Source organism: Aotus nancymaae, unplaced genomic scaffold (assembly GCF_030222135.1).
Source record: "Aotus nancymaae isolate 86718 unplaced genomic scaffold, 86718_ANA_hifiasm-v0.15.2.pri h1tg000011l, whole genome shotgun sequence".
NCBI classification, from domain to species: domain Eukaryota; kingdom Metazoa; phylum Chordata; class Mammalia; order Primates; family Aotidae; genus Aotus; species Aotus nancymaae.
In genome coordinates, this window is record NW_026988422.1 from 57,481,989 (window position 1) to 57,494,761 (window position 12,773).

Below are 12,773 nucleotides of genomic sequence, written 5' to 3' on the forward strand. Positions count from 1 at the left end.
AATAATTTTGTATTTTTAGTAGAGACAGGGTTTCTCCATGTTGGTCAGGCTGGTCTCAAACTCCCAACTTCAGGTGATCCGCCCTCCTCTGCCTCCCAATATGCTGGGATTACAGGCGTAAGCCACCGCCGCCTGGCCCACATGAATGTTCTCAATTTAACACCTTATACAGTTAGAGTCTTTGAAATAATTTGATGACACAGAAAGATCTGTCTCCATCAGTAACTGCAGGGGAGAGGACAAATCTCATTCATCTCTTTCTGAGACTTCTCTTGTTAATTTTGAAGACTTGTCATTTTTAGGTTCAGGCTCTGGATTTCATTAGTCAGCATTATAAATAAAATGTAGATTAGTGGAGTTAAATTTTACTGGCAGAAGTGGAGGAAAAAATATGGCCGGGCACAGTGGCTCACATCTGTAATCTCAGCACTTTGGGAGGCCCAGGCAGGCAAATCACCTGAGGTCAGGAGTTCAATACCAATCTGGCCAATATGGTGAAATACTAAAAATACAAAAATTACCTGGGCTTGGTGGTGTGCGCCTGTATTCCCAGCTACTTGGGAGGCTGAGGCAGAAGAATTGCTTGAACCCAGGAGGCAGAGGTTGCAGTGAGCTGAGATGGCAACACTGCACTCCAGCCTGGGTGACAGAGTGAGACTCCATCTCAAAAAAAAAAAGAAAAAGAAAATGATTAAATGATTCTCAGGAATTGCTTGAAGGAGGCAGTAAAAAGTTCTGCAAAGTGGGAGGAGTAGGGAATTCCAGATTTATAGCAAATATAATAAAGGGTCAGGTGCTTAGACTCAGGTAGGATAACTTGCTCCTTTACTTATTAGTAACTTAATCTGACTTAGTACTTAACTGGTTTAACCTCAATTTCGTCATTAGTAAAATGGGAATAATGCTAATAGGGCTATTTCGAAAATTAAATCCTAGGCTGGGTGTGTTGGCTCACTCCTGTAATCCCAGCACTTTGGGAGGCCGAGGCCGGCGGATGACAAGGTCAGGAGTTCAACACCAGCCTGATGAACATGGTGAAACCCCATCTCTACTAAAAATACAAAAATTAGCTAGGTGTAGTGGTGCACGCCTGTAATCCCAGCTACTCAGGAGGCTGAGGCAGGAGAATCGCTTGAACCCTGGGGGGTGGAGGATGTGGTGAGATCGTGCCACTGCACTCCAGCATGGGAGACAAAGGGAGACTTCATCTCAAAAAAAAAAGAAAAGAAAAGAAAAGAAAATCATGTAGGCAAAAAATAATATAAAGCATTATCTAGCTCAAACTAAGCATTATATAAATGATAGTAATCTTTGGTGTTAGAGAAAATTTAGAAGTAAAGGAGAAACAAGATGAAAATGTACCTGTAAATCCTCCATTCATTTCTTGAATTTTGGGGAATGGGAACTCATTTTGCTGAGAAAAATTACACTTGTTACAAAGAGTTCACAGACCCTAGAATCAAGAGAGCTAAAACTAATTTACATATACATGTACATATACATATATTTTTAATTTTTGAGACAAGATGTCAGTCTGTCATCCAGGCTGGAGGGCAGCGGTGTGATCAAGGCTTGCTGCAGCCTACTGAGTAGCTGGGACTACTGGCAAGCATCACCACACCTGGCTAATTTTGTTTTATTTTTTGAAGAAACATGCTTTCACCACGTTGTGCAGGCTGGTCTCGAACTCCTGGGCTCAAGCAATCTGTCTGCCTCTGCCTCCCAAATATCTGAGATTACAGGCATGAGCCACTGTGCCCAGCCCCAAAACTAATTTAATATTGCAGGTTTTCTTCTCTATTTTGAAAGATTGTTTCTTTTAAATCAAGCTCTAGATTACCTTTATTTTATTCTACTACATTTTGTCTACCTGTCCATGACCCATAAAAGAGATTAGCTCCTGTCTGAAAATATTTGCAAAGTAGTGTAATTCTCTTACTCCTTCCTGAAGCTTTCCCAAAGAAGCAAAAATGTTCAGACATAAAGCTACCAGGAGCTCCAACCTGTATGATTACTATTCCCTTGGTCACCAATCCAGTCATCTTTCAGCTACTCCACGCATGACGCGTGCTGAGCTATTAGCTCCCACACGAATACAAGCAATTCTTTTTTTTTTTTTTTTTTTTTCCTGAGCAGAGTTTCGCTCTTTTTGCCCAGGCTGGAATGCGATAGCATGATCTCGGCTCACCGCAACCTCCACCTCCCGGGTTCAAGTGATTCTCCTGCCTCAGCCTCCCTAGTGGCTGGGATTACAGCCATGCGCCACCACGCCCAGCTATTTTTGTATTTTTAGTAGAGTCAGGCTGGTCTCGAATTCCCAACCTCAAGTGATCCGCCCGCCTCTGCCTCCCAAAGTGCTGGGATTACAGGCGTGAGCCACCGCGCCCGGCTGAATACAAGCAAGTCTTAATACTGCCTAATTTAGATGATTTTTCTTAGAGTTTGAAGTCCCTGGGGATCCGAAGCTGTCCTAGGTACACACTTTGCTCAACCCAGTCTGGCACAAAAAGAGACGACTAATAATTAATGAAATTGAGAAATCAACCCACACTGGGTAATCTGAGGAATATGGTATTCTTTGTGAAATAAAAGAGGTGCAAAGGGGCCCTGGATCAGCGTCCAGAGAGAGGGGTTTCATCCCAGCACTGCCCCTAACCAGCTGAAAGGTAGGCCGTCCAATCACATCAGCTCTCCGAGACTCAGTTTCTCCATCTATAAAACAAGGAGTAGGCTTGACGGTCCCTCTCTCACTATAATTTCCCAGTCGAGGTTCTGGGAGAAGTCCACAAAACTAGTAAAACTTCTTCGAGGACTGCTAAATGTAAACCTACTGGTCAAGGTTGCAAGATTTACTTTTTGAGTCAAGGCAGTGGGGACGCCGACAGGGAACCAATCGCGGTTAATTTATTAACGCACTTTGCCCAGACTTATAACTCTTCCTGGCCCGTCTGCATTTCCCCTGCTTCTCCCGGAAACGTGGGGCGCCCAGGAATCTTCCCTAAACTTCCAAACCCCGCCCCTGGTAGGGGAGGGGGCGCGGAGCCGGGCCTAGTCGCGCGCCTGCGTACTGCAGACGGAGGGCCGAAGCCTGGCGGCGAGCTGGGGTCGTATCATACAGCCCCTCTTTCCCGCAAATCGCGCGAGATTTTGCTCCTCCTGGGCTCCACGACGGTCAGCGACGCGCGAGCGACTGCTGGGACTTTGGCTCTCGGAGCTGTTTCGGGCCCCCGCGGTGAGGGAGGAGACTGTCAACCAGGGTGACTTCCAGGCGTCTTCCCGGAGCTACCGGGGACACTGGTGTTATTGCCCGGGACACTGAGATGGGGAATGCTCGAGAAGCAGAAACAGGTTTTGGGGTGTTTTTGAATTCTTGGGGGAAAGCAACCTGAGGGTTTGAGGTGTTTGAGGTGTCTCTGGAACTTTCATTTAACACAGATTTGTTGAGCACCTACCGTGTGCCGGGCTTAGGGGATTGGACTCACTTCGTTGAAAAAAGCAGACAAGTCCTTGTCCTCTTAGCGCTGACGATCTGGGCAGTTAGTTTGAAATTCTGGGCTAGAGACGCGAATTAATACAAATTTCCATATAAAGTGGTTGGTAGCTGGAGCTATAGGGTAAGGTGAGGTCACTGAGAAGGGGAAGAGCAGGGTAGGAATCCCCACATACAAGACTTGGGGAGAGGAGGGTGGAGGCCAAGAAGACCCGAACGAGAGGAGAGGACTGGCAGAGAGATCCAGAAAGACACGTGTTTGTTTTGTTTGCTTTTTGAGACAAAATCACTCTGTCACCCAGCCAGGCTGGAGTGCCCTGGCTCCATTTCGGCTCACTGCAACCTCAACCTCCTGGGCTCAGGTGGTTCTCCAGCCTCAGTCTCCCGTGTAGCTGGGACTACAGGCACCCGCCACCACGCCTAGCTAATTTTTCTATTTTTAGTAGAGACGGGTTTCGTCATGTTGGCCAGGCTGAGCTCAAATTCCTGGCGTCAAGTGATTCTGCCACCTCAGCCTCCCAAAGTGCTGGAATTACAGGTGAGAGCCACCGCGCTGGGCCCAGAAAGACACATTTTATAGCAAGGCGGGGTCAACAGAGTTAGTTGCTAGTGGCAGAAATACAGCAGGAAATAAGGGTATTAAAAGGTGGTGGGAAGCTCATGTGATGGAAAGAGTAGGTGCCGTGTTGGAGTATGGGGTCTAGCGTTAGTACAAGTTGTTTGACCCTGGGCAAATTATTCAATCTTTCTGTACCTCTCTTTCTCTCTCTCTCTCTTTTTTTTTTTTTTTTGAGACAGAGTCCCACTCTGTTGCCAGGCGCCAGACTGGAGTGCAGTGTGCGATCTCGGCTCACTGCAACCTCCGCCTCCCAGGTTCAAGCAATTCTCCTACCTCAGCCTCCCGAGTAGCTGGGACTACAGGCGCGCACCACCACACCCAGCTAATTTTTTTTGTATTTTGGTGGAGACAGGGTTTCACTATGTTGGCCAGGATGGTCTCAATCTCTTGACCTCATGATCCACCCGCCTTGGCCTCTGAAAGTGCTGGGATTACAGGTGTGAGCCACCGCGCCTGGCTTTTTTTTTGAAACGGAGTTTTGCTCTTGTCGCCCAGGCTGGAGTACAATGGCGCAATCTTGGCTCACTGCACCCTCCGCCTCCCAGGTTCAAGCGATTCTCCAGCCTCAGCCTCTTGAGTAGCTGGGATTACAGGTGCCTGTCCCCACGCCCGGCTAATTTTTGTATTTTTAGTAGAGATGAGGTTTCACCATGTTGGCCAAGCTGGTCTCAAACTCCTGACCTCAGGTGATCCGCCCACCTCAGCCTCCCAAAGTGCTGGGATTATAGGCCTGAGCCACCATGCCCGGCCCCTTTTCTCATCTATAAAATTGAGAGGATATTACCAACCTCACAGTTTTTTTTTTTTGGGGGGGGTCATGGAGGGGGAAGTGGTTTAAACAGGATAATAAATGAGATTTGCTCAGTTCCTGGCATTTAGGAACATGAAGGAAACAGGTTGAGAGAAGGGACTTTTTCCAAGGTCCCATCTGGTTAGAACCAGGACGAGTTCTTCCTAGTTAAATGCCCTTTCCCTTTTACCAGGCTGCAGGGTACACACTCAACATGCTCTTTATCATCACATCAGAGCAAATTCATCTGTTATCATTTTGGAATATTAGCAGCAAGTAGGAATGCACTTAATATCATCCCAGGTGAATAGGATTTGCTGAATTTTTTCCCCCACTTGGGATGAATTTAACAATCCACCCATCTTTCAGATCTTGAACTTGGTGTGTCTTATTTTAGCTGTTAATTTTAGGACTAAAGTTATCTAGATTTTATTTATCTTTATTTTTTGGGGGATCAAGTTTTGCTCTTGTCCCCCAGGCTGGAATGCAGTGGCTCAATTACTGCAAACTCCGCCTCCCAGGTTCAAGCAATTCTGCCTCAGCCTCCGAGTAGCTGGGATTACAGGTGCACACCACCATGCCTGGCTAATTTTTGTATTTTTAGTAGAGACAGGATTTCACCACGTTGGCCAGGCTGGTCTCAAACTCCTGACCTCAAGTGATCCATCCACCTCAGCCTCCCAAAGTGCTAGGATTACAGGTGTGAGCCACCATGCCCAGCCAAGTTATCTGTATATAAATGTGTGGGGTTTTGGTACTATTGAGGGATATCACACAATTATCCTATATTAACTGTAGTATTTGACACTTGAAAAGTTTCTAATTTAATACAGAATGAAAGAACTATAATAGTATATTTTTCATGCTGATAAGCAGTGTTTGGACCAATCTATAATATACATATTAATATTTTATTTTTATTTTATTTTATTTTTTATTTTTTTGAGACGGAGTTTCGCTCTTGTTACCCAGGCTGGAGTGCAATGGCGCGATCTCGGCTCACTGCAACCTCCGCCTCCTGGGTTCAGGCAATTCTCCTGCCTCAGCCTCCTGAGTAGCTGGGATTACAGGCACGTGCCACCATGCCCAGCTAATTTTTTGTATTTTTAGTAGAGACGGGGTTTCACCATGTTGACCAGGATGGTCTCGATCCTTGACCTTGTGATCCACCCGCCTTGGCCTCCCAAAGTGCTGGGATTACAGGCTTGAGCCACCGTGCCCGGCCCTACATATTAATATTTTAAAGAAATAAAGCATACCATTGACAGAGAAGAGGGCAAATATGACATTTCATTTGGAAAGATTGCTTTGAAAATGTAGCCATTATGGTTCTATTACTACCTAAGGACTTTTTTTTTTTGAGACTGAGTTTCAGCCGGGCACGGTGGCTCACGCCTGTAATCCAAGCACTTTGGAGGCCAAGGTGGGCGGATCACCTGAGGTCGGGAGTTCAAGACCAGCCTGACAAACATGGTGAAACCCCGTCTTAAAAAAAAAAAAAAGAGAGACTAAGTTTCGCTCTTATTGCCCCGGCTAGAATGCAATGGCATGATCTCAGTTTACTGCAACCTCCGCCTCCCGGTTCAAATGATTTCCCTGGCTCAGCCTCCCGAGTAGCTGGGATTACAGGCATGTGCCACCATGCCCAGCTAATTTTGTATTTTCAATAGGGACCGGGTTTCTCCATGTTGGTCAGGCTGGTCTCAGACTCCTGACCTCAGGTGATTTGCCTCCTCAGCCTCCCAAAATGCTGGGATTACAGGCAGTAGCTACCGTGCCTAGCTACTTAAGGACTCTTAGACCCACTTAACTTGGAATACTTTGGCTTTTTAACCCTTATATAATTGACACATGGTGATTCTATAGAAAATTTCCTTTTTAAAACATGTAACCCTACATGACATTATGGACCTCTTAGTGTGATGAATGCATGTGGCACTGCCCTTAAAGATTCTCGCCTGAAAATTGAACCTGAAGTAATGAAGCCTCTAGATGTAACTAGCAGTCATGGATAAGGGGAGGAGATAGAAGGGACTTTTACTTCTTTCTTTAAAAACTAGTCATTTACTTTGTGATGGTAAGTGACACCATGAGAAAGCAATCAGAGAACATTCTACAAAGTAATGAAGAAACAAATCAAGAGCATGAAATAAACAGGGAAGGAGACTCAAAGTGTGGTATGTGGACCTTGAATTTTCATTTTAATGAACCAACTGTAAAAAGACATCTTTGAGACAATCAGGAAATTTGAATATGCACTGTGCATTAGATGATGGTAAGGAATTACCTGTACTATTACTTTTGTTAGGTGTTATAATAATGGCATAGTGTTTATGTTTAAATCTGTGATGGCGGTGATTTGCTTCAAGGGGAAGTTGGAAAATGTAGTCTTTTAGCTGGGCAACATAATGTCCAGAAGGAGAGGATGGTCTTTGAGGGCAACTAGCTGTCCTGTCACAACCAGTGAGATTATACAGTCATTTGTCACATAATGATGGTTCAGACAATGACAGATGATGAGCCTCCCATAACATTATAATGGAATTGAAAAATTCCTCTTGCCTGGTGATGTCATAGTCATCAGAACGTTATAGTGCAATTACTTTTTATTTATTTATTTATTTATTTATTGAGACAGGGTCTTACTCTGTTACCCAGACTGGAGTGCAGTGGCGCAATCTCAGCTCACCACACCTCCACTTCCTGAGTTCAAGCAATTCTCCTGCCTCAGCCTCCCAAATAGCTGGGATTATAGGCACATGCCACCACGGTCAGCAGTTTTTTATATTTTTAGTAGAGACGGGATTTCTCCATGTTGACCAGGCTGGTCTTAAACTCCTGACCTCAAATGATCCATCTGCCTTGGCCTCCCAAAGTGCTAGGATTACAGGCATGAGCTACTGCACCTGCCCTATTACTTTACTTTTTGAGAAATTTAGTATAGTCTAAGTGTATAGTGTTAATAAAGTCTGAATAACCTACAGTAATGTCCTAGGCTTTCACATTCCCTCACCACTCACTCACTGACTCACCCAGAGCAACTTCTATTCTGCTAGGCTCCATTCATGTTAAGGTACCCTATAGAGATACTATTTTTAAATCTTTTTTTTTTTTTTTTTTGAGACGGAGTTTCGCTCGTCACCCAGGCTGGAGTGCAATGGCGCGATCTCGGCTCACCGCAACCTCCGCCTCCTGGGTTCAGGCAATTCTCCTGCCTCAGCCTCCTGATATTTTTAAATCTTTTATCCCATATTTTTATTGTACTTTTTCTATGTTTAGATACACAAATACTTACCATTGTGTTTCAGTTGTCTGCAGCATTCAGTACAGCAATATGCCATATAGGTTTGTACCCTGGAAGTTATAGGCCAAACCACGTAGCCTAGGTGTCTAGTAATCTGTACCATCTACATTTGTGTAAGTACACTCTGATATTCACACAACGATGAAATCACACAATGTCATATTTCTCAGCATGTATCCCAGTAATAAAGCTGTACAAAGCACTCACAAGAGTGCCTGGCACATAGTAACACTAAGGGCTTGATTTTCTAATTTTCACTGGTGGATAAAGTAAGCAAAGTGATTTTCTTTCTTTTCTTTCTTTCTTTCTTTTTTTTTTTTGAGATGGAGTCTCACTCTGTTGCAATGGTGCGATGTTGGCTAACTGCAACCACTGCCTCGCAGGTTGAAGCCATTCTCCTGCCTCAGCCTCCTGAGTAGGTGGGACTACAAGCTTCTGCCACCACGCTCAGCAAATTTTTGTATTTTTAGTAAAGGGGGTTTCACGATGTTGGCCAGGATGGTCTTGATCTCATGACCTCGTGATCCACCTGCCTTGGCCTCCCAAAGTGCTGGGATTACAGGTGTGAGCCACTGTGCCAGGCTAGCAAAGTGATTTTCAACAAGTCAGTTAGTGCTAGTACTGGAACTTCATTTTGTTTCTTTCATTAGCTCAAATTGTAAATCCAGAATAAACTGGCCAGATGCAGTGGCTCACGCCTGTAATCCCAGCACTTTGGGAGGCCAAGGTGGGAGGATCACTTGAGACCAGCCTGGGCAACATAGCGAGACCCTATCTCAAAAAACAAAACCCAACAGAATAAACTGATCCTTTACTTATTGGCCGTATTGTGATATGGAATTTCCTATAAGGTAAGGATTTTTAAATTCCTTTGATATATTACTTTTATCATCAGCTAAACTGTTAAGAAATTTTTGTTCTTTTAAAATTCACCACTGATAAGAAGGCAAAGGAATTTTCATTTTGGTAAATGAATAGAAGAGCCTTTGAAAATTTGGTTATGTGGCTAGGTGTGTTGGCTCATGCCTGTAATCCCAGCACTTTGGGAGGCCAAGGCGGACGTATCACTTGAGGTCAGGAGTTCAAGACCAGCCCAGCCAAGATGGTGAAACTCCGTCTCTACTAAAAATACCAAAAAATTAGCAGGGTGTCGTGGTGCACGCCTGTAATCTCAGCTACATGGGAGTCCGAGTCAGGAGAATCACTTGAACCAGGAAGCAGAGGTTGCGGTGAGCTGAGATCGCACCACTGCACTCCAGCCTGGGTGACAGAGTGAGACTCTGTCTTAAAAAAAAATAAAATGTGATTACATGTCAATTAAGCAGTTAGTGTTTTTATTTTGCCACTAGATTAACTGCTAGCTCTGGAGGAATGTATCATATTGTTTGTTTTATGTTTTTTTCTTTTCTTTATTTAAGAACAAGTCAAGTGCAGTATTGAGAAGGGGGCTAGCGTAGAACAAGGGATTTGGCCTGTAACTGACTGTGAACAATCAGTTGAGATAATTCCCTACCTTTGGACCAGCCTTGTGTTGTTTTCTTTTAATTGAGCCGTAGGAGGCTTCATCATGATGATGTGCTTAAAGATGCCTGAGCTTGAATTATCTGAGACCAAACACATTTTGCCTCACTTAATCTTCAATGAACTTGTTCCTATTAAGAATTCTAACTAGATGTAGTCTTTTTTCATATATTTGCTTTAGGAGGCAAACTGTGACAGGAGAGTTCGTCTTTTTTGGATCCTAAATGTGATTTTTCTCCTTCTTCACTGAGAAACACAAATGGACTTCTTTTTTATTTTTAAATTGTTGAATACTTCAAATCTTATTTGTGATTAAAAATTTTTTCTATTTGTAGGAGTATTTTATACAGAAATCTTGTGAGACCACTGCCCAATCAGAGCAATGATTGTTCAAAGAGTGGTATTGAATTCTCGACCTGGTATGTATTTGTGAAGAATGAACAGCTGTGGTCTTTGATAATTATTAATGCAAATGAAGGAATGAATAAAAACTAATGTGATATTCATGTGGTAAATTAAAGTAGTTAGATACTAACTAGTAAAGATATTAAAAGACAGTTTTTAAACCATGTAATTGTTTTCAAGTGATACCTTATCAAGGCCATTTTTAAACAGTGTAATAGTCTTTCAGGTGATAACTTATCCAGGCATTTGTTGGTGAAATAAGGTATTTTAGAATCATAACATTTGAAAGGTTACATTACAAATATATGTGGCTTTTGTTTCTTCTTTAGAGTATGTATTATTGGTCCTTAAAATTTGCTTTTCTTTTTTATGTGGAATGTACTAACTTATATCAGTGCTGACATGTAAACTGCATTGTAAAAACCGGTGTGGAAGTAACCTGAAAGATTTGGGTCACTGTTTGCTGCCCACTTGCCGAAGTCACTCAACTTTTCTGATTTCAATTTTAGTAAAATGAGCAGTTAGATTAAGATCTTTATGTACTATTCCCACCGTATAAATTTAATAATTCTATGGATAGTAAATTTGCATTAAACATATCTGAAGATGAGTACCTTCTAACCTTCTAGTGGTAACCTTTTGTTCTTACAAACTTTTCTCATACCTCAAATTTTCTTTCTTTTTTTTTTTTTTGAGATGGAATTTCACTCTTGTTGCCCAGGCTGGAGTGCAATGGTGCGATCTCAGCTCACCACAACCTCCGCCTCCAGGGTTCAAGCAATTCTGCCTCAGCCTACCAAGTAGCTGGGACTATAGGCGTGTGCCACCACGCCCAGCTAATTTTTGTATTTTTAGTAGAGATGGGGTTTCACCATGTTGATTGACCAGGATAGTCTTGATCTCTTGACCTTGTGATCTGCCCACCTCGGCCTCCCAAAGTGCCTTACCTCAAATTTTCTAATTTCCTACTTCCTGTTTTTTCAGAGTTTATTATTACTACTTTTATATTCATTTAAGTTTCTATAATGATGATCTTTCCTTATAAATTTTTCTCATGCCTCAAATTTTCTAATTTTCTAATTTTTCAGATTTTATTATTATTACTTTTGTATTCATTTAAGTTTCTATTTGCTTCTTAAAATGAGGAAGGAAAGTTTAGCTGCACTCTATCCTGGGTGACAGAGTAAAACCCTGTCTCTTAAAAAAAGAAATACATACGGAGTCATTTCTATAGTTAGAGAAGAATTACAAAACAATGTAGATTTACTTGTGCCTGTTTTAAAAGGAAGTGCTCTGAATCCTAAAGTGACCCTTTAAAGAATAATAAGTATGACTGGGTTGGTAGCTCACCTGTAATCCCAGCACTTTGGGAGGCCAAGGTAGGTGGATCATGAGGTCAGGAGTTCAAGACCAGGCTGGCCAAGATGTTGAAACCCCATCTCTACTAAAAATACAAAATTTAGCCAGGCATGGTGGTGGGCGCCTGTAATCCCAGTTAGTCGGGAAGCTGAGGCAGAGAATCACTTGAACCTAGGAGGCGGAGGTTGCAGTGAGCCGAGATTGCGCCACTGTACTCCAGCCTGGGCGACAGAGTGAGACTCCATCTCAAAAAAAAAAAAAAAAAAAGAATAGTAAGTGTATCTCAGCACTTTCAGAGGCCAAGGTGGGTGGATCACGAGGTCAGCAGTTTGAGACCAGCCTGGTTAGCATGGTGAAACCCTGTCTCTACTAAAAATACAAAAAATTAGCCTGTATGGTGGTGCATGCCTGTAATCCCAGCGAGAGGCTGAGTCAGGAGAACCACTTGAACCCAGGAGGCGGAGGTTGCAGTGAGCCAAGATTGCACCACTGCACTGCAGCCTCAGTAATAGAGCAAGACTCTGTCTCAAAAAAAAAAAAGTGTGTAGTGAAGTGACCCTACTTACTTTATATTTTTGCCTATTATTTTAGGAAAAAATGGTAATCCAGTGGCAGAGAATTTCCGAATGGAAGAAGTCTGTTTACCAGATAATATCAATGAAGGACAAGTACAAGTTAGAACTCTTTATCTTTCTGTGGATCCTTACATGGTAAGAATCAGGATGTCGTAACTTGGTGTAAAATAACTTTATTTTATTGTTTTTCATGTTGTTGTATCTGAATTTTATTGTGCAGTCGCCTTATAGATTGGTAAATATTTGAGCAGTTATATATTGATACCTTTGAATTACAGATTGCCTTCATTTTTATTCACTAGTGAAATTAAGGAATGTTGTAGGGGGAATAGATAATAATAGTACATGTATGTGGTTCAGGTGTTTTCAAATGTTCAGATTACTTTCCAGTAGTAAATAAAGCTTGAAAATGGTAAAATAGGATTGCAAATTATCTTAGATCCACTTTACAAGACAGGCTATATATGAAATCTTTTTTTTTTTTTTTTTGAGACAGAGTCTCACTCTGTCACACAGGCTGGAGTGCAGTGGCGCGATCTTGGCTCACTGCAACCTCCACCTCTTGGATTCAAGCGATTCTCCTGCCTTAGCCTCCCGAGTAGCTGGGACTACAGGCATATGTCACCATGCCTGGCAAAGTTTCATATTTTTTTTAGTAGAGACAGGGTTTCACCATATTGGCCAGACTGGTCTCGAACTCCTGACCTTGT

At 42.8% G+C, this 12,773-nt stretch overlaps 1 protein-coding gene across 6 annotated transcripts in view; it reads left to right on the forward strand.

The window, feature by feature from the left end:
* The first annotated feature begins 2,647 nt into the window (after window positions 1-2,647).
* The window catches only part of PTGR2 (prostaglandin reductase 2), a 29,360-nt gene continuing 19,234 nt past the window's right edge, over window positions 2,648-12,773 (forward strand). Inside the window, exons 1-4 of one of the 6 annotated variants that reach the window (XM_064375025.1) lie at window positions 3,084-3,232; window positions 3,934-4,028; window positions 10,060-10,143; window positions 12,080-12,198. In XM_064375025.1, coding sequence (XP_064231095.1) covers window positions 10,107-10,143; window positions 12,080-12,198 — 156 coding nt within the window. In that variant the 5' untranslated portion in view covers window positions 3,084-3,232; window positions 3,934-4,028; window positions 10,060-10,106. Of the gene's footprint in view, window positions 2,667-3,083; window positions 4,029-10,059; window positions 10,144-12,079; window positions 12,199-12,773 lie in introns of those variants that run through there. The other 5 variants (XM_064375026.1, XM_064375029.1, XM_064375028.1 and 2 more) reach the window with 5 other exon arrangements.